The 21,013-nt window shown below is 55.6% G+C and overlaps 2 protein-coding genes across 3 annotated transcripts; both read left to right on the forward strand.

The window, feature by feature from the left end:
- Positions 1 to 3,819: 3,819 nt before the first annotated feature.
- GNG8 (G protein subunit gamma 8) lies at positions 3,820 to 9,133 on the forward strand. 2 transcript variants are annotated; one of them, XM_081118607.1, is made up of 3 exons: positions 3,820 to 4,259; positions 7,344 to 7,429; positions 7,766 to 9,133. In XM_081118607.1, exons 2-3 carry the CDS (start codon positions 7,346 to 7,348, stop codon positions 7,892 to 7,894), a joined length of 213 nt encoding a protein of 70 aa, XP_080974733.1. In that variant the 5' UTR covers positions 3,820 to 4,259; positions 7,344 to 7,345; the 3' UTR covers positions 7,895 to 9,133. The 2 variants fall into 2 exon arrangements, with proteins under 2 accessions (XP_080974733.1, XP_080974732.1); XM_081118606.1 differs by lacking the exon at positions 3,820 to 4,259 and adding an exon at positions 6,179 to 6,230 and having other exon boundaries at positions 7,766 to 7,976.
- Positions 9,134 to 14,327: 5,194 nt separating this feature from the next.
- On the forward strand, positions 14,328 to 18,746 carry PTGIR (prostaglandin I2 receptor). Its single transcript, XM_081118826.1, has 2 exons — positions 14,328 to 15,504; positions 16,505 to 18,746. The coding sequence occupies exons 1-2, from the start codon at positions 14,731 to 14,733 to the stop codon at positions 16,880 to 16,882; spliced, it is 1,152 nt and encodes a 383-aa protein (XP_080974952.1). The 5' UTR covers positions 14,328 to 14,730; the 3' UTR covers positions 16,883 to 18,746.
- The last annotated feature ends 2,267 nt before the right edge of the window (positions 18,747 to 21,013 follow it).

A 21,013-nucleotide genomic window follows, 5' to 3' on the forward strand; every position in this document is an offset into this window, starting at 1 on the left:
CTTAATCCTCACAACCTCATGGGGAGTAGATACTATTATTATGCCCATTTTACATGGAGAGTCTGAGGCACAGATAGATTAAGTAGCTTACCTGAAGTTATTAAATAGCAAAGCTGGAATTTAAGTTCAGGCTGCCTAAGAGTTCAGGCTCTTAAGCACTGTCCTACATAGTATATTTGCTGTATGGATTATCTCTGGAAGGATATACAAGGAACTGGTCACAGAGATGGAAACTGAGAGAGGTTGACAATTAAATTTTATAATTTCTTAAAGGTGGTAGGGCAATGAGGAAAAACTGAGCAGACATATGAGGCAATTGAGTGGAATGGGGGAGCGGAGCAGTTCATAATTTTAAATGGAGTCATCAGGGATCATCTCACTGAGACGGTGACATTTGAACAGAGACCTGAAGGAGGAGTGAGGCCTGGGAAAGAATATCCCAGGCAGAGGGGTCCAGTGCAAAGGCCCTGAGGCCAAAATGGTGCCTGGCATGTTGGCAAAATAGCTAGGAGCCCAGCACATCTGGAGCAGTGAGTGAGGAGAGAGGATGGGAGGGACTTCTTGGGCCACCGTGAAGATTTTGATTTTTTACTTCGAAGGAAGTGGGAGCCATGGGACAATTCTAAGCAGAAGAGGGACTTAGTTTTTTTTTTGGGGGGGGGGTGATGGGGTTAACAGTTTTATTAAGATATAATTCACATACCATAAGACTCATCCATGTAAAATATAGAATTCAATGGCTTTTTTAAAAAAATGTTTTTTCTTGTGATGGGAACTTTTAAGATCTAGTCTCTTAGCAACTTTCAAATATGCAATATGATTATTAACTATAGTCACCATGCTGTACTTTACATCCTCATGGCATTTATTTTATTACTGGAAGTTTGTACCTTTGACAACCTTCACCCATGTCACCCATCCTCCCATTCTCCTTCTGGCAACTACCAGTCTGTTCTCTGTATCTATGAGGTCTTTTTTTAATTCCATATAAGTGAGATCACACAGTATTTGTCTTTCCCTGTCTGACTTATTTCACTTAGCACAATACCCTGAAGGTCCATCCATGTTGTTGCAAATGGCGAGGTTTCCTTCCTTTTTATGGCTGAATAATATTCCACTGTGTGTATATTTCTTTATCCATTCATCCAGCAATGAACATTTAGGTTGTTTCACATCTTGGTTATTGTAAATAATGCTGTAATGAACACAGAAGTGCACATGTCTTTTTGAGTTAGTGTTTTCATTTTCTTTGGATAAATACCCAGAAGTGGAGTTGCTGGATCATACAGTAGTTCTATTTTAAATTTTTGAAGAACCTCAATACTGTTTTCCATAGTGGCAGCACCAATTTACATTCCCTTCAACAGTGCCCAAGGGTTGCCTTTCCTCCGTTTCATCATCAACACTTGTCAGTTCTCGCCTTTTTCATAATAGTCATTCTAACAGGTGTGAGGTGATATCTCTTTGTGGAATTGATTTGCATGTCCCTGATGATTAGTGATGTCGAACACCTTTTCATGTATCTGTTGGCCTTCTGCATGTCCTTTTTGGAAAAATGTCTATTCAGATCCTCTGCCCATTTTAAAACCAGATCGGTTTTTTGCTAATGAGTTGTATGTGTCTTTTATATATTTTGGATGTTAACCGCTTATCAGATATATGATTTACAGCCCTGGCAGGGTAGCTCAGTTGGTTAGAGCACTGTCCTGACACCAATGTTGTGGGTTCAATACCCAATGAATGCATGGATGGGTGGAGTAACAGAGAGATGTTTCTCTCTTCCTTCCTCTCTCTCTCTAAAATCAATAAAAAGCAAACAAAAATATATACAATTTACAAATATTTTGTCCCATTTGATGGGTTGGCTTTTCATTTTGTTGATGGTTTCCTTTGCCGTATGGAAGCTTTTTAGTTTGGTGTAGTCAAAGAGTTGTGCAACTATTACCACAGTAAATTCCAGAACATTTTTACCACCCCAAATAGAAACTCAGCACCCCCTAGCTGTCATCCTCCAATCTCCCCAGCCTTTGACAACTACTAATCCACTTTTGTCTCTATAGACTTGTCTTAGACATCAATGGAATCATAAAATATCTGGTCTTTTGTGACTGGTTTCTTTCACTCAGCATAATGTTTTCAAAGTTCATCCATGTCGTAGCATGTGTCAGTGCTTCATGTCTTTTTAATGCCACGTGATACACCATTGTTTGGATAAGACACATTTAGTGTATCCATTCATCAGTTGACAGACATTTGGGTAGTTTCACTTTGGGGCTATTATGAATAACGCTGCTGTGAGTGAACACTCCTGGACAAGTTTTTGTGTGAGCATGCATACGTTTTTATTTCTCTTAGGGACATACCTCGGCATACAATTGCTGGGTCATGGGGTAACTCCGTTTAACCATTTGAGGAACTGCCAGACGGTTTTCCAAAGCGGCTGCACCATTCTACACTCCCACCATCAGTGCCTGAGGGTTCCAGTTTCTCCACACCCTCACTAACACTTGCTACTATCTGGGGACTTGGGTTCAAACAGGGTCCCTCTGGCTGCTCTGATGGGACCAGGCTGGGGGAGACAGAGGAAGAAGCTGGGAACCCTATGAAGAACCACTGTGCCAGTCCCCGAGGGAGACCATGGTGGCTGGACCAGAGTGGGGGCAGCAGAGGAGGTGAGAAGTGACAGGATTGTGGAGAGACTTTGAAGATGGAGTTAATGGGGTTTGTTGCAAGACCATTTGTGGGGTGCGTCAAGAAAGGGGTGTCAAGAATCACCCACAGAGATGGGTAAGACTGCAGTGGGAGTGGGTTCCGCAGGGGGAATCCCGAGCTCAGCTGGACCTGCCAAGTTTGAGATTCCCAGCAGACATCCAGGTGGGAATATACAGTAGGCCGCTGGGTATTTCCTCCTAGGATTACCGTTGGCGTTCATTGCACGTTTCTTGGATAATTAAAGCCAGACCTGGATCTGAAGCCAGGGTCTCGGTTTCCCTATCCAAAAAATGGGGCCAATAATACCACTGACTACTAGGTTGTCATGAGACTGGGGCGATTCCTGCACACCTCGGAAATAAGGTCATGCGTAGGGTGAAAAGAGGGCTGAGGGCGGCAAATCAGGAGAGAAGTGGAGGTTACGCTCGGTTCAGGCGGTGTCCGTCTCCCCTAGTCCCCAGCCCCTGGCCGTCGTGGGCGAGGGGGAGGGGAGGTTGGGTTGTCACCCCGTCTACCCGCGCTCTAAGTTGAGTTTCCTTCTCCGGGGCTGCCGGGGCCAGAACTACTGATGGAAACCAGCTGCTGGAGGCGCGGACGCCGGGCGCACGCCCAGGCCCCTCCCCGGCGCCGGCAAACCCGGCTAAGGGGGGGAACTAGGGCGCCCTAGCTCCCCACCCCCCTTCCGCAGTAGGCCCGGGGCCCTGGCACGTCCGGCGAGCCTGATGCTTTCCAGATGTGAGCCTGGTTCCCCTCCCCCACCTGGCCCGTTGCTCCCGCAGAGTAGGGGGGGAGGGGAGCCAGGGTCCGACACCCCCCCAATCAAATGGCTACACCACGGATCTGGGCCGGTGTCCCCTCCCCGCCGGTCTCGTTCCCCTGACCAGGTCGTAAAATCCGAACTGCGATGGGCTGACTGCGGTAGAGACGCTCCTTCCCCCACCTCTACCTCTTTCCTGGGCTCTGGCCTCCGCCTTCCCGCCTCTGTCTGGGGTGGTCGGGACACGCCCATCCAGGCCACGCCCCTCCCTCCGGACCACGCCCCTCAGGGCGCCGAGGCCCCGCCCCCGAGACGCACCTCCGCAGGCCCCGCCTCCGCCACCGTCCCCTGAGCAAGGCTGGTCCACCCGCCTGTCTCTGCCTGGGTGTCTGTATTTTTCGGTCCCCGTCTCCGAGTCTACCTTTCTGTCTGTGTGTCTCTCCTGTACCCTCATGTCTCTGTGTCTCTGTCTCTCTGCGATCCTCTGCTTGTCTGTCTTCCCGAGTCCGTAGGTCTCTCTCCAGATTTGTCTGTCCCAGTCTCTCTCTGCGTCTGTCTCTCCTTGCACCGCTCAGCCCCTCTCTCGGTGTCCCAGCCCGTCTTCATTTCTCTCCCTGTCGCCCCCTCCACCTTCCTGCATCTCTCGTCTCCAGTGTCTGCACCCACCCGGCCGCGGGAGCGCCTTGCCCTCGGATTTCCACCTCCTCGTACGGCTTTGGCGCGGGCGCCCCCGTGTGGCCGGCAGGGGACTGTCACGAGAGGACTGAGGGCTGAGTGTGCGCGCCCGCAGGTGTGTGCTGAATGCGAGAGAGACACCGGGCGTCCGTGGGTGACACGGGAGATGGTGTGTGACACCGAGAGACTGTAAGTGTGTACTAATGGGAGATTGTGAATGAAGTCAGGGGTTGTGTGTGGCTATGTGACCTTGTGAGATGTGTGACAACCAGAGTATGATTGTGAAACTGTGTCACACCCAGAAGTTGTATGTGACTGTGTGTGAGAAGAGAGAGATGACATGTATATGACTTCGTGTGACACCATGAAGTTAGGTGTACCAAAACACTATTTGGGGGATTGTTTGTGGCATCAAGAAATCATATGTGAGGGTGAGAGATTGTGTGTGACAGTGTGCAATATAGTGACACGAGTGCTGTGTCACATGGGCAGACAATGTGTGACACTGAATGAGTGTGATCCACCCAGAGATGGCATGAGAAGGTAGTGTGATAGGCCAAGAGGGACAGGGTGTGACACAGAGACCAAGTGAATGTGAGACAGCATGTGTCAGCCTCGCTGGTGAACTGTGAGAAGGGTATGTGACTGTGTGTGACACAGATTGTGTGGGAGGCTGACAGACTGGCACAGCGTTGTGACAGTGCATGAGAAAGTGTGCAACTATGCAGGGCACTCAGAGATTAGAGTACAAGAGAGCCCTGGCTGGTGTTGCTTAGTGGTTGGAGTGTCGGCCGTGCACCAAAGGGTCGCAGGTTCAATTCCCGGCCACGCCTGGAGTGTGTTGGGGAGGCAGCCAATCGATGTTTCTCTCATCCATCTTCCTCTCTCTCTCCCCTCCCTCCTTCCCTTCTACCCTCTCTAAAAATCAATGGGAAAAATATCCTCCAGTGCGGATTAACAAAAATAAAAAGTAGAGTAGGAGAGAGACCTTGTGTGTGTAAGTGTGCAGCGTGGGAGATTACTGTGTGAGGGCGACAGCTGTGTGTTGTGTGATACGGACTGAAGCTCAAGAAGAGGTTCTGTACATGACAGTGGGGGTGGACAGACTCTGTGTGACTATGTGTCAGGAAATGTGTAAGACTGTATGACATTTAGAGATTGTACAAGAATGTATGTGACTGTTCGTGGGAGTCACTGGATATGACTGTTACTGTGTAATAAAACATATGATAGTGTTTGACAAGGAGGTTGCATGAGTAATTACATGTCACTATGTGAGGCACTGAGAAAGTGTGAGACTGAGATAGGATGTCAGACAGAGAAGTTTTTATCCGATGAGTGTGTGTGTGACATCTTGAAATACTGTGTGACACTGTGTAAAACTGTACATTTGACACTGAAAAAGTTTATCTGGTCGTGGTTGTGCAAGGTGTCATTGGTGACGACGTGTCACACTCAAAGATTGTGCAGGACTGTGTGTGGTATTTTGAGAGACCATGTGACAGGCACTGTGGGAGATTGTGTGTTGGGCACAGACCATTTGTGAGAATCTGTGGTAATACCTGTGACACAGTGAGTTACTGTGGGTCTCTGTGCGAGGGACTGTGAGTACGAGGCTGTGTGCTGAGAGGGGTCATCTGTGATGGGTGACGCTGAAATAGTGGATGTGACAGGGAGGGAGAGCCTGTGTGATGGAAGGAGAGGCTGTGTGGGACACACAGGAGAGATGTGTGTGACTGTGGAATAAATGCAGCAGGGTGTGGGGCACACCTGGAGAGACTGTCTTTTCCTGTGAGTGAGTGTGAGAGAGACAGAGACAGAGATGGAGAGGGGAGACTGGGAGAGAGATAGAGGGAGGGAAAGAGACACAGAAACAAAGAGGGGGACAGACAGACAGAGATAGGACCCAGAAAGACAGACCCAGGGTGGTGAGAGAGCAGTGGGGCTGGTGGTGGCAGCCGGCGGAGGCGGGTCCTCAGGGGCTGCGCCCCGGGGGAGGGGGTGGGGCTGGGCTGGGCAGGGGGACCCAGAAGCTGTCTCTCAGCCTCCGCCACCAGTCTGTCATCCCAGCCCTGAGCGACAACAGGTAGGAGGCTCTGGTCTTGGCCCCAACAGGTCATCCCTCTGCCCCTTCTCAGCCAGGCTGTCCCCCTGGGAATGAATGAACGAGTGAGTGAATAAGTGACTATTTCTTCATTTCCATCAGCCCCTCTCTCCCCCAACCCTTCCATCTCCCTCCCTCTGTCCCTCTGTCTGCTGTCCCCTTGTCCCCCGTGCCCCTCCCTCTACCTCGGCTTGTGTCCCTATCTCTACCCTCTCCCACCCCCATCACTCCATCCCTCCTGGGCTCCTCCATCTCCTTCCCTAACCCCCTCTGTCCCTTTGTCCTCTGTAACCCTCTCCGCCCTATCACTTTGTCCCTCCCTTTACCCCTCTACTTGTCCCCCCAGCCCCCTCCATCACTTCACCCTTCCCCTCTCCATCTCTTCCTCCCCCGCTCAGTCTCTTGATTTCTCCTGAGCCTCAGTCTCTCCTTCTGTCACTTTGTCTCTCCCTCTGCCCCTCCATTTGTCCGTCTCTTCACCCTGTCTGTCCCTCTCCCAGTCAGTCAGGATTCTCCCCCACCCCAGCCCTCTCTCCAGCTGCTAAGAGCAGAGGAGCCTTTGAGGTGGAGGCTGGGGGGGGAGCTCCGGGGGGGAGCGGAGGGGCAGCTGCAGCCAAGGCCCTAATGAGGCGCCCTCTGCGCCCCTCCCGCCGAGATCTTAATTCCTTGTTCTCCCCGGAGCCACCGCTAATTGGCCTGAGGAGGCCCCCTCCTGGCTCATGCTCCATCCCTGGGGGCCGAGGACACCTGGATCCCGCTCCAGCACCTGTGGCCCCGTCCTTCTGTCCCTCCCCCCACCTGTCCCAGCCTCGCGCCTGTGCCTCCCTCCTACCTCCCTGGTCCCTCTGTCCCCCCGTCCCTCCTTCCACCTGCCTCTTGGCCCCCCACCTGTGCGGCTCTTCATTCCTCCACTTTGCCCTCTGTCTGTCTGCACCCCGCTCCCACTGCCTCGGGTACCCTCGTGCGCTCTTCCCCCACAAGCCCGAGTGGCTGGGTCCCGCCCCCACCGCCCCCCTCACCTGGGGGCCAGCCTCGCCCTAGCCCACCCCCGCGGCCGCCCCTCCCGCCCGGCCTTTAACTCCTTCCCTGCCGCAGCCATGTCCAACAACATGGCCAAAATCGCGGAAGCCCGCAAGACGGTGGAACAGCTGAAGCTGGAGGTGAACATCGACCGCATGAAGGTGCGGGGTCGCGTAGGAGGAAGGCCGGGACTCCGGGGCTGGGTCTGGACCGGGTGCTGTGGGGGTGGGGCACGGAGCCCGGGGCGTGGGGTGGGGTGGGGTGGGGTGGGGAAGATCCTTCCTAACTGGGGGGGACCCGCGGGCGGGCTCGGGAAGGGGGCGGGGCCAGGGGCGGGGCCAGGTCCTGGGCGGGGCTGCACAAGGGGAGGGCGCGGGCGAGGGGCGGGGCCTGTGAAGGGAGGGGCGGGGCCAGGGCCTGGGCGGGGCTGCACAAGGGGAGGGCGCGGGGCGGGGCCTGCGAGGGGCGGGGCGTGGACTTTACCCGCGTGCCTGCAGGTGTCGCAGGCGGCGGCGGAGCTCCTGGCCTTCTGCGAGACGCACGCCAAGGACGACCCGCTGGTGACGCCGGTCCCCGCCGCGGAGAACCCCTTCCGCGACAAGCGCCTCTTCTGCGTCCTGCTCTGAGCCTTCCCGACTGCGCGCCCTCCCTCGCTAAAGTTTTAATCCAATAAACGTGGTGACTGGTGGTCCCCGAGGCACGCGCAGAGCCTGGAGCCACCGCGGGGGAATCTGTGTCCCTTCTCACATCTTGAGTGTGTGTGGAGTGGGGGGGGGGGTTGCGGGTGAGGACATGCAGGGTGTGTGGATGCGGAGGGCGGGCGTATCGGAGGCACTCCGCGGTCCTGAATATATTTAATAGGCCCAACAGTCCCACAGGCAGCTGGCTACTTGTATAATAGCTTTTTTACAGATGAGGAACCGGAGCCAAAGGAGGCCCCAGCTAGGAGGTAATGGGGTGAAGATTGTAAGGGGGCTCCAGCGCCCCCTTAACCCCTCAGCTGGCCCTGCTCCTCTCCTCCCTCTTGGGCTGGAGATTCTAAGTAGTCCCTTTGCGCAGCCCACCTTTCTCATCCCTGAATGATTTCACCCCTTTTTTTCACATTCGGCTACTTCCTGCCACAGGCCTACCCCTGTCCTGTCCTTGAGCACTGAACTCTGTTCATTCATTCACTTATTCGTTCATTCTTCCAAACACTCCCTGAGTACCTGCTCTGTGACTGGCCCTGTGCTGGGGGAAGCTGAGGACATGCCTGTGACTGAGACAACCTGGCCCTGCCCTCCTGGAACTTAGAATCCAGTGGGAGAGACAGACCTGTCCCCAGATAGTGACAACCCAGAGTAGGCAGGACTGGGGTGGGGGAGCTCATAGGGAGCACCTGACTCAACTTGGGGGTCAGGGAGGGCTTCCTGGAGGAGGAAGCTGGGACATGGTGGTAATAAAACTTGGGACCCAGAGAAGAGAGAAGTGTGGCTAGAGAGAGAGGAGGTGAATTAATGTGTACATTCCTTCCTTCAAATTATTTTCTTTGTTCTGGGGACACAAGGATGACTGTTACAGCTCTGGTCTCTGCTCAGTGTTTCCCACCTCACATATTGGTGGCCTGCAGGACATTTATAGGCTGCAGTTATATTTCTTTGGTTTTCTACTTTTGGCCTACATAACGTTTAAAATGTTCTTGCCCTGACCGGCGTGGCTCAGTTGTTTGGGCGTCATTCCGTGCACCAAAAGGTTGCCGGTTAGATTCCCAGTCAGGGCACAGGCCCAGGTTTCCGGCTTGATCCCCGGTGGGAGGCGTGTGGGAGGAAGTTTTGCTCTCACATCGATGTTTCTGTCTCTCTCTCCCTTTCCCTTCCTCTCTCTTTAATAATAAATAAATAAATAAATAAATAAATAAATAAATAAATAAATAAAATGTCCTTTACTTGTTTGCAAAGTTGAAAAATAGAGTACTTCACACAAAATTTCCTACTTCCCACTTCTTTGGAACTGTGACCTCAGATCTCCACAACCTCCCAGGGTGATCATAGGCTATAAGATGCGATGGGGGGGGCTTTCCAGCTTGCTGAAGTCCCCACCCTGCCCTATTGTCTCTCAGTTGAAGAGATCAAGGTCTAGTTGAGATTTATCATTGAGCCTGTGTCAGGGGCTCTTTATAGTAGAATGAAGAGAAAGATGAAATGTCTGTTGAAAATGAGGAAATTCAGATAAGCTGTGGGTTTGGTTAATTATTTTACCTGGTTGGCCCAGGGGCCATTGAGTTCAAGACCCCCTCCCCACTCTTCACTCCCACTGCCTCTTCTCTAGATTAACAACTCTGTGCCCCAGAGTGAGGCCAAACCCCAGGATCTAGATGGAGATGGACAGCTCCCTGGGCCTCCCCTCCTCAGAGGGGGGCTGCGCATGTGTCTGGCGAGTGTTCCATCCTTCACATCAGATTAGGGTCCCCTGGGCCCCAACTCTGAGCTTCCTGCTGAATTGAGGCAGGAGAGGCTGTAATTACATCTCCCTCCTGCCTCCCACTTCTCAGCTGGTTGCATCATGTCTGTGGGAGCCCCGGGGGAAACAGGGGACAGAGAGCCAAGGATGAGCTGGGGGTGGGGTGGGAGGGATGCTGGGACAGAAGTTGCCGGAAGGATTCTGGAATTTCTCCAGTCTAGCATCCTTGCATCTCAGAGCCCGAAATGCAAAGGAATCTATAATCCTAGGACCCTGGAGGGCTGGAATTCCGGAGTCTCAATCCTGTGGGGCCAGGATCCTGGGGTCCTGCCCCTGTCCGGCACTTCAGAACTGTAAGGATTTCTTGAACCTAGACTGTTGGGATGTAACCTTCTCAGCACTGGGGTCTTGGAGCTTCCTCTTTGGAATTCCTGGTCTTGGGAAAGGGAAGCCGATGGGGAGCAAGTGGGGCTGGCTGACCCCGGTGGGGAAGGCAGGAGGTGCCTGCCTGGAGCAGGGGGAGAGAGAGGAGGGGAGGCGGGTGAGTCTGGACCCAGAGGCCAGTCAGGACTGAGGCTGGGAGGGGGAAGCCAGAGGGACAGGATAGCTCCCTGGTGACCAGCCTGCATGCGTGCAAACCCAGATAATCTTGTCAGCTGGGTATTGTCTGTACATCAGCAGCTTCTGGTCACAGCCACCCTTTCCTGCCACTCCCAGCTGTGAGGTCAGCTCTGGGGCCAAGGGGCAGAGAGGTGACTGCCTAGGGAAGTACTTTCTCTAGGAAGTACCCTCTCAGTCATTCCAAACCCTGAGGGCTACTGGCTGCCCCTCCCAGGCTGTCTTTCCTCCCGCCCCGCACAAACCGCACGTGCAAAAGGCAGTGCTGGGCCAGCTGCGGGGCTCGGGGAGCTGTAGCCCAGCCAGAGGAGCCACAGTGGTGACCCTCGCCTCCTGGGCGTCCTGGAGCCCTGTCTCACTCAGCAATTCTCCTATAGCTCCCAAAGGGACTCAGTCCAGCCTTATTGTACAGCCACAGCCTACAGGCCCCAAGTGATGTCACCTGGCCAGGTGGGACTTGAGGTTGGAGTGGGACCTGGATGCACTCAGGAGGGGTGGGAGGAGTTGTGGGGAAGCCCGAAAAATAGAAGGGAGAGTATCCCTGGTGAGGGGCACACAGCCCAGGTACAGGCAGGGCAGGGACACAGAGCAGAAGCCCCTGGAGCCAGGGCAAGAAGCAGATGGATACAGAAGGACCCACTTGGGGTGGAGAAAAGGGTGGTAGGCAGAGAAAAGAACCTCTGGCTGTAGGTGCTGGGACCTGCCGAGGAGGGACAGGTCAGGATGGACACACAGCAGCTTTTTTTTCAAATGTGTTTTTATTGATTTCAGAGAGAGGGAAGGAGAGGGAGAGAGAGAAACATCAATGAGGGGGTCATTGATCCGCTGCCTCCTGCACGCCCCCTGCTGGGGATCGAGCCCTAAACCTGGGCATGCGCCCTGACTGGAATCGACCCGTGACCTCCTGGTTCATAGGTTGACGCTCAACCACTGAGCAACACTGGCCAGGCCACACAGCAGCTTTTCACAGCAGCGAGAGGGCACAATCAGATGGAGGACGGAAACAAGGGGGTCAGGAGGGGTGGGGCCCAGAGGGAGCCTCAGCAGCAGCACATCCAGAGCTGGACTGGGTAGGGCAGCGGAGGCTCAGAAGCTCCAGCCAGCAGGCGCCGGAGAGGCCCACTGCGGCCGCACTTCCTGGCCTGCTTGGCACTTGGCCCCTCGAGGACACCCATCCAGATGTGCGTCCCAGCTGGGTGTGAAGTGACTCAGCTGAGGGCCTGCCAGCCCAGGCTCCAGCTCAACCCTTCCTCTCCTGTCACTGTTGCACGCTATTGGGAACAGGTTCCCATCAGATGGTGTCCTCTGAGCCTCTCCACACCTCAGCCCTTGGGGCACAGTAAGCAGGTTAGGGTTTGTTGAGTGAATAGTAACCCCAGCAGCTACTGGGGGCCTTCCTGGAGGCAGGGAGGGTGGATTCCATCTCCAATCTTCACACAACGGCCCGACAGGGGCAAGGCAGCCATTTGATGAAGGCAACAAGGCTCAGCTGGGGAAGTCATTTTCCAGCATCACGCAGTGACTGGGAGTGGTGGAGGTGAGCTTCTAAACCCACTCCTTTCCCCTGCACCGTGTGCATGCAAACACACACACACACACACACACACACACACACACACACACACACGAGACACGGCCATAAAGAAATGCATGAGCCTGCAATAAAGACACAGACACACAGGTGCACAAACAGGCCTTAGAGTAAAGGATGGCTATCCACACATGCCATCCTCATATTCGAGGTCCCTGCCACACCCCTCCGGGCGTCTCCCTCCCTGCCCCCTGCTGCGTGTCCATTTCCAGTTGCCCTCCTCCGTCTGCCTGCTGCCCCCCTGCTCTGGGTCCCTGGGGGAAGCCCCTGCTCCTAGTAGTGGGTGGGGGGTGAGGAGAGCTGCTGACTCACCCACCCACCAGTTCCTTCCCACAGGCCGGCCCCTCCCTGCTCCGGAAATCATCCCCCCTCCACACCCCTACCCAGCCTGAAGAGTGACCTCTCACCCCAAGGCACCTGGAAGAAAGAGGAACCTTTGTTAACTGCTATGGGCGGACCTGGGGGGGGAGGCACAGCTGGGGAGGAGGTCCTGGGTCCCCAGAAGGTATGTCCGGCACTGGCAGGGACTCCAGGGAACCTTAGTTCTCTCACTAGGAATGAGTTCTAGTCATTGCTACCCTTACCTGCTTCCCAAGCACAGAATTGAGGCCAAGGTTGTAAACCTCCCCCCTTGGCACAGATGGGGAAACTGAGGCCTGGAGGAGGGCAGGGGCCTGTCTGAGGACCCACTGGGAACAGAGTGGAGCTCCCGAGTGCTCAGTGGTCCCTGGTGGGGACAGGAAGCCAGTGAGACGGAGGCTCCAGGAACCAGAACTCCCCCACCCTGCAGCTCCCTAGATGCAGAGGCCTGACGCTGGCCTGCCAGGCATAATCCTTCATTAATATGATATAGCTTCCTGAGTTCCCTCTGGCCTGCCTGGCGACTGCAGGGCATAAGCGGGGAGGGGCCACACGGCTGGGAGTCTGGGGCCCAACACACAGACACTCCAAGAACAGTGCTGTGTGGTCACTCTTGCAGGCCCCAGTGAGGCTAGAGTTGGGGCATCCATCCTGCTGAAAGCTGGGGCTGCCAGCTGGGCATGGTGATAAGGAGCTGGGCGAGGGTGTTGTGGTTACCGGAGGACATGGGAACAGAGGGGAAGTCTGCAGCCCCTGGGGCCAGGAGCGTGGCTCCTGGCCTTGGGTGGACACATCTGCACAGGCTCCTCCTTACAGAGTTCTCTGGGAGGGGCTGCTGGCCAAGGTCAGCCTCGAGGCCCAGGAAGCTGCTGTTACCCCCTTGTACAGATGAGCAAACTGAGATATACCAAACTGAGGTATACCAGCTTCCAGTCCTTGCCTAAGACCATCACAAAGCAAGGAGGTGGTCGAATTGGGACAGAAACTCAAGATAAATGGAGTGAGACACTGAGTTTGTCATTTCTACCCTGAAGCTGCCTCCCTGAAAGATAAAGGGTGTCTGAGAGGGTCTCCCAGTTCCCATTGGGCCCTACGGGACCAATGAGCTCAGTGGGAACAGGGCAGGTGACTGCTGTGCTGGCAGCTGGGACACATGGCAGTTTGTAGAGGGTAGGATGTGACCTCCTGGATGTTGGAGCCCTGGACGGCTGTCTGTGGCTCAAGTATTATTCCTGGAGGTCAAGGTCGCCAGAGCTTGGCCTGGGGCCTGGGATGCTGAGGTGAGAAGCAGGAGGGCAGGGCGCTTTTGAAAGCTCTCTGAGGACTTGGCACAGGTGAGGAAACTGAGGCCTGGAGGAGGGCAGGGGCTTGTCTGAGGTCCCACTGAGCATGGGAACAGAGTGGGCATGGGGCTCTGCAGTTCAGCGTGCGAGAGCGAGCCTGAGGACGGGCTCTGGTCCAGCCACCTCATTCCCCAGCCTTCTGGAAGGAGCAAATTGTGTCCAGGGAACAGAGACCTCAATGGTGCCTGGAAAACACTGCATCGGGGAGGAATTTCCTGGTCATTTCTCAATCCCTGGGCAGTGTCCTAACCCTGGAGCCCTGAGCCCAGAATAGCTCCCAGGGGCCACCCCCAGACAGCCTTGTGGACGGGCCAGTTGTGTTCTGCAGGGCCTGTTCTGGTCCCGACTGGTGAGTCCAAACTCCATGTGTCATGACTTAGTGACTCCCAACCTGGGGCCACTGGGAGATGCTGGGGAAGGGAGGGGGGCAGAAACCTGTGTGTGGGGAAGTGGCAGGTGGCTCAGTGACGGGGACTGTGAGAAGACACAAGGAGGGGAGGCAGGGAGGGAGATGGACGTACTGGGCTGAGGGGATGAAGGGAGAGTGCCAGGGAAGGAGGGAGGGAGCAGAGGGGGCCTCTGGAGAAAGCAGGGGAAGGGAAGGCGGGGCAGAGAGAGGAAATGAAAAAGCTGGGGCGAGCAAGCTAGATGAGGAGGGAGGGAGGGGGGAGAGAGGGAGGGAGGGAGAAGCTGACACACAGAGACCTCACAGACAGCGATCCCAGGCCTGAGGGGACAGAGGAGGGACAGAGAGAGGAGGCAGAGGTGCGGTGAGGAGGGGCTGCCAAGAAATGCAGAGACGGGGATAGAGAGCAGTGGGGGGGAGACGGGCAAGGAGGGAGAGGTGGAGGGGTTGGGCAAGGGAGGGGACAGAGGCAGAGACAGTGAGAGACAGAGAGACAGACGGGAAGAACTAGGAAAGAGGAGAGGAAAGAAGACAGAGGGACAGAAGAATAGACAGCCAGCCGGACACACGGGAAAACTGGATTGCCTGGAAGGCCCCCGCTGAGGTGGGGACTAGGGGGAGGCTGGCGGCAGATTTCTGAGCGGCTGCACCGGCTCCCCTCCGTCACCTCCCTCCCCACCCCCGGGCCCCTCCGGTCAGGCCAGGATGGCAGACTCCTGCAGGAACCTCACTTACGTGCGGGACTCGGTGGGCCCGGCCACCAGCACCCTGATGTTCGTGGCAGGTGTGGTGGGCAACGGGCTGGCCCTGGGCATCCTGGGGGCGCGGCGGCGGTCACGCCCATCGGCCTTCGCCGTCCTGGTCACCGGGCTGGCCGTCACTGACCTGCTGGGCACGTGTTTCCTGAGCCCTGCGGTGTTCGTGGCCTACGCCCGAAACAGCTCGCTGCTGGGCCTGGCCCGTGGCCACCCCGTGCTGTGCGACACCTTCGCCTTCGCCATGACCTTCTTCGGCCTGGCCACCACGCTCATCCTCTGCGCCATGGCCGTGGAGCGCTGCCTGGCGCTCAGCCACCCCTACGTCTACGCCCAGCTGGACGGGCCGCGCTGCGCCCGCCTGGCGCTGCCCGCCGTCTACGCCTTCTGCACCCTCTTCTGCTCCTTGCCGCTGCTGGGCCTGGGCCAGCACCAGCAGTACTGCCCGGGCAGTTGGTGTTTCATCCGCCTGCGCTCCACCGAGCCGGGGGGCTGCGCCTACTCCCTGGCCTACGCCAGCCTCGTGGCCCTGCTGGTGACTGCCATTGTCTTCTGCAACGGCTCTGTCACCCTCAGCCTCTGCCGCATGTATCGCCAGCAGAGGCGCCACCAGGGCTCGCTGGTCCCAGGCCCCGGGGCACGGGCACGCGAGGACGAGGTGGACCACCTGATCCTGCTGGCCCTCATGACAGGCATCATGGCCGTGTGCTCCCTGCCTCTCACGGTGAGTCCCCTCTGCAGCTGGGGTGGGTGGGTGGGGAGCGGCAGCACCCAGCTCTGTCCTCCATTGTTTGTGCCCATTTCACTGATGGGGAAACTGAGAATCAAAGAGGTCAGAGGCTTTGGCAACTGTCAAATAACTCCCTACTTTCTGGAGGTCCCTCCCATGTGCTTCTGCTCCATTGGACTCCTCCTGACGCCTGGAACCCCCTTTTCAGATCTGTCCCCCACACAATCAAAGGCATGCCCACCTCCCCTGCCCCTAATGATAATAAGATCCACCTTCACTGAGCACTTGCTCTATGGTTTACAAATCCTGTTTTAGATACTCTTCAAAATGGCCCATGCACCCATTCCACAAGCAATTACTGAAAACAGGTCAAAGTTCCCGTCTCATTACCATTTTCACAGATGAGGGGGCGATGTCTCTTGCCCACGATGGCACAGGGTTGGGTCTGGACCCCAAGCTCCTTTGATTCCAAGGTGTGAGCTCCCCCCACCTTCGGCTCCAGACACCCAGGCTCCCTCCCCCCAGTGCCACCCTCTCTCCGCCATGGACTCTCCTCACCTCACCCCTTTCCTCCCTGAGCCCTCCCAGCCTCTCCGGAAGTGAAGCAGGGCAGGCCCCCCACCCCCCACTGGTACTGTGGCACATGTCATCCCATCTATACACTGGGCCTCAGTTTCTTTTTCTGTAAAATTCAAGGCTGGGCCATACTTGAGAGTCATCAAAACTTTAGGGACTTTAGGGGGGTTACAGATGACGCAGGGACTGGAAACTGGACAGACACACACGGTCGCAGCCCCGGGACCCATCCACGCAGCTCCCTCTCTCCCCCTCCAGGCCTCCCCGGCTGTCTCCTGGGGCTTTCTCTCTCTCTGCTCCCCGATCCGGTGCCTTCATTTCTTAGTTTTCATCTGTCAGGGAGCAAGTGGGTGGAGGGGAGTGAGGGTGGGGCGGGTGGGGAGGCGGGTACTTTTCGACACCCTCTCCCTGCCCTCAGATCCGCGGCTTCACCCAGGCCATCGCCCCAGACAGCAGTGAGACGGGGGACCTGCTCGCCTTCCGTTTCAACGCCTTCAACCCCATCCTGGACCCCTGGGTCTTCATCCTTTTCCGCAAGGCTGTCTTCCAGCGCCTCAAGCTCTGGCTCTGCCCCAGGCCCGCCCGCGCGCCCCTGCAGAACCCCCTCTCCCAGCGCGCCCCGGGGGGGAAGGACCCACGGGCCCCTGCCGCTCTCGGGGGGAAGGAGGGGAACTGGGTGCCCCTGTCGGCCTGGGGCGAGGCGCAGGGGGCGCGCCTGCCCCCCGCACAGCGCTCGGGCAGCACCGTGGGAACGCTGTCCAAAGCGGAGTCCACGGCAGCCTGCTCCCTCTGCTGACATCGCAGGCGCTGCCAGCCCCGCCCTGCCTCGGAGCGGAGCCGAGCGCCAGGGCGAGGCCGGAGCTGCAGGTGGACGAGCAGAGCGAGGCCCCTGGAGCCCCTGAATTCTGGTGGTGGAGGGGGATCAGCTGCTATATCTCCTCCTCCAGGGTGGCCACACCAGGCTCTGGGAGGTGAGGGGGGAGGGGCACGGACGTTTATCCTGGAGCACAAGAGCAAAGTTCTCTCAAAATAACCAATGGCCTGGCCGGCCTGGTTAGGCCCTTGCCGGTCCATCCATCTCACTGTCGAAATATTTAGAAGGCGGAAAAGTTCCCAGAGCTCCCGTGCATGGGGGTTTCTTACGGTTAGTGTTCCTGTGCCAATCCCCATCCATTCAGGGTACCCCAGTCTCCAGGGGATGGTCCTACCCTCTCCTAGGCCACTCCAGGAGCCACCTCCTCTCTGCCTCCCCTGACTTCTGGTTCCCCATCTAACTTGGGGGCCCTGCCCCCCCAGGAGAAGCGGGGGGAAGGGGAGATGCTGAATTGGGGGTGACACTGCTGGGCGTGTGCCTAGGAAACTTGGTGTGGCTTGGTAGTTGTAAGACTTGGACTGTGGGGGCACGGGTGTGGGGTATGAATCCCAGGGATGGCCCAAGAACGCAAACCTAAGCCCCGTGCCTGTCCCCAGATAAATAGCTGCCTCCAGACAGAGCCTGACCTCACCTCTTGTGTCCTTGGAGCCCTCACAAAATTTTCATTCGTTCATTCATTCGTTCAACAAATAGTGGGCACTGACTCTGCCAGGTGCTGGAGACACAGAGCAGTCTCTGCCCTGCCCTGCACTCTGTTGGGTGATTTCCAGACTTCCACCCCTACCCCCTTCTTGTTGCCGTACCCTGCCCTCAGAGAGGGCCAGAATCAAGGGTGCCCAGGAGTGAGCCAGTGAGCTAAAAAGTTGAACGGAAGTGTGCTTAGAGTGGTGGGAGAGTTAATGGGAAAGCACCTCCCACTCCCCAACCCCAGCCCACCCCAGTTCCCCTTTCTCACTTGCTCGTGGGTTAAAACAATAAATCCAGACCTGGGGAAGGGAGCTAGGCAAGGCAAGAGCCGTCTACAGCAGCTAACACTGGTGATGTGTACTGTGTGATATGTACCCTCCTACTCCAGCCTGCTATTAGAGCCCTTCTACAGAGGCCAGAATCAAGGCCCAGAGGGGGCAATTAACCAGCCCCAGGTCACACAGCAAGAAGAAAGCAGCCTGCGGGCAGAGCTGGTCCATCTCTGGAGCCCAGTGCACTTGTTGGGCCAGTGACTTTGCCTCTCTGTACTTTGGCTTCCTTTTGCGTAGAAGGGCGATCAAAGCCTAGGACTTCGCTTACAGGGCTGTGCTGAGGATGAAATGGTTAGCCCTGAAAAGCCTTCAGCACAGGGCCTGGAGGGAGCCTACAGTAAACAGGACTGTCGCTTTCTGGCTCTCTGGGCAAATGTAGTTTGACAACAAAGCAATGTTTGCTCCATTGTTTTGACATTTGTCTTCAGTCACTATGTTTCTAATCATATCAAGAAGAAAAGGGGTGTCTGGGAGAGTTAAAAATAGGTCAAGATGACTGCTTAACGGGTTTGGGGTTTCCTCTTGGGGTGATGAGCATGTTCTAGAACTAGATAGTAGTGGTCGCACAACATTGTGAATGTACCAAATGCCTCTGAATTGTACACTTTAAAATGGTTAAAGTAATAAATTTTATGTTATGGGCATTTTACCACAATAATAAAAAAACAACAACATGTTATACTGAAAAAAATTGAGAGTGTGTAGAAATTTTTATAGCAGACTCGACAAAGTAATATTATTTGGTTGAATTTAATAATAAAGTTCATTTGTACAAAAAACAGGTGAAGAAACCTCTGGTGGGGTCCGGTCTTTGTTAACAACATGGCCCAGGCTCAGTGGGGAGCCACCCAAAGGGACCCCCAGAGGGCGGTGGAGGGGCTGCAGAGGGGTGAGAGCTGAGAGGGGCCTGCTGTCCAGGGCACGACTTACCTCCTGTCTCTGTGCTGCCCCTGAAGGTGGGTCAGTTCCCTCCAGGCGGCCGTAGGGCTCACTAAAGGCCAGCGCGGGGCTGGAAATTCAACCCACAGCACCCCGGCCCGAGGCGGGTCTATCATCACGCCCATCTTTCCGATGCGGTTTAAGGGAAGAGGGTGAAGTGTTGCTGGTTTCCTGCTGGCTCCTACCGCCTGTCCCAACATCTCTGGAATCTGCCTCCCCCTGTACCGCCACCACCTCTGGCCTAGATGTCTACACTGTCTGCCGGGTAGGGGTTTCAAACAACTCCCACCCTGTCCACCCCCAGCCCTCGGGGATGATTTGGGAACTCGTCTCCTAGCTGATGTCCTGACTCAACTGCCCGTGTAGCCTCTCTGCTTGCCAAGTTCAAGGGCTCCCACGGCCTGGAGGCCAAGGGCCAACTCCCATTCACTCTGCTCAACCACACAGACAGCAATCTCCCCCAAAGCGCCCGTGACCTTTCGGGCCTCCACCTCTTTGCTTACTGAGCTCATCCTTCCTGGAATAGCATTTCCCCTTCTCCCTCCATCAAAAGCACCCTGGCCCTTGGTGGTCCTGCTTAAACCCCTCTCCCTCCGTGAGGGCTTAATCACTCCCCTCAGGCATGCTGGCGTGTTTTGGGCTCCAGGCTGGCACAGGCATTTGCTCACTCAGCAGGCTCTTAGAGAAGGCTGACTGTAAGGCAAGTCTTATCTCCGTGATGCTGGGGACAGTGACAAAGACAGCCCTGCCCTGCCCTCCTGGGGCTCACAGTCAAGCGAGCAGGGCAGGGCTGGGGGAGGGGAGGGGAGGGGAGGAATCTTGGGTGACAACAGAAGGGCTTCTTGGAGGGGATGGCTGAGCTGAGACCTGAGGATTGGAAGAAAGTGAGCCAAGAGGAGGGTCCTGTCATGGTCACAGCTCTGACTCTGGCCTATAATGCCTTTCCTCTTTAGAGCTTCTCATTCATTCACTGATGAACCTGATCTGGGCCTGAGGCTACTGTGTGCCAGCTGGGGATATAACAGTGACATACATCGCATTGGCCCTCCCTCGCTCATGATGTGGTGGGGTGACCATTTAATACAAATATGTATTACAATAAGCAACACAAAGACAAAATTACGAGCTGTTACATGTACCGAGAGCACAGCGCAAGGATCTGTGAAAACATACACGAGGCACCTGCCTGAATCTGGACTGGGAGGGGTCAAGAAATGACACACTAGGAATGGATCTGTCTCCCTCCAGGACTTCATTCATTTTTAAGGTCACTTCTTTACTCATCTTTCTTCCTAGCTCCGTGCCTGGCCTACACCCTGCCTGGCTGATCCCTTCGAGTCGCAGCAGATCACCGGGACTTCTATAGTCACTGCCCCACCTACTGCTCACACTGGGAATGACATTTAGAAACGGCCCCCAGAGCCACTGCTCTGGACAGCAGCCCCTACCCTCTGGGAAGCCAGAGAAACCTGGATTTCCCTGGCTTGGCACTGGTTAGGCACCTCCCGGTGTATCTCCTTGTCTAGTCACATTGTCAGGACAGGCTTTGGCTGGTCTCGCAGATCTGGGGGCCTGAACTGGAAATGATTCCCACTGCATCTCTGCTTTGGGCTGGAGTCAGCTCCCCTCAGTGCCTGCCTGTGTGCATTAGAAGCTCCGAGTGTGGTCTATGTGTTTGATTAATAAAGAATGGGAGAAGTCATGATTATTTAATAATGTGCCCTCTATTGGAGTAAACATCTTTCAAAACACAGGACCCAAGGGGGAAAATGCAGGCAGTAGATACATATGGGCATTGGGAGGCAGTGGGTAAAAGTGTGGGTGTTGGGATCTAAACATCTGGGGTTTTGAGACCCAGCTCAGCCACTTCCAAGAAGTGTAGTGCAAGATTTTGCCTGCCTGGCCTTCAGTCCTGCAGTCAGCTCTCAGTAACTTACCTTGTGCCTATGTGCCCACCACACTGAACTTTATTAGGACTCAGTTTGGCCTGGGTGAGAATTAAACGTGTAGAAAGTGTTTGCACAACCCTCGGAGGTATTTTTATGACCCTCATTTTATAGATTATTCTCCATTTTGCAGATTGGTAAACTGAGGC

The sequence above is a fragment of the Miniopterus schreibersii genome, assembly GCF_964146895.1.
Source record: "Miniopterus schreibersii genome assembly, chromosome: 18".
In the NCBI taxonomy this organism is placed as follows: Eukaryota; Metazoa; Chordata; class Mammalia; order Chiroptera; family Miniopteridae; genus Miniopterus; species Miniopterus schreibersii.

Bases quoted from the DNA above. Each gene is read 5' to 3' on its own strand.
- GNG8 (XM_081118607.1), top strand. From the start codon at position 7,346: ATGTCCAACAACATGGCCAAAATCGCGGAAGCCCGCAAGACGGTGGAA. The intron at 7,430-7,765 runs GTGCGGGGTCGC...GCGTGCCTGCAG, and splicing joins TGAACATCGACCGCATGAAG to GTGTCGCAGGCGGCGGCGGA.
- PTGIR (XM_081118826.1), top strand. From the start codon at position 14,731: ATGGCAGACTCCTGCAGGAACCTCACTTACGTGCGGGACTCGGTGGGC. The intron at 15,505-16,504 runs GTGAGTCCCCTC...CCCTGCCCTCAG, and splicing joins TGTGCTCCCTGCCTCTCACG to ATCCGCGGCTTCACCCAGGC.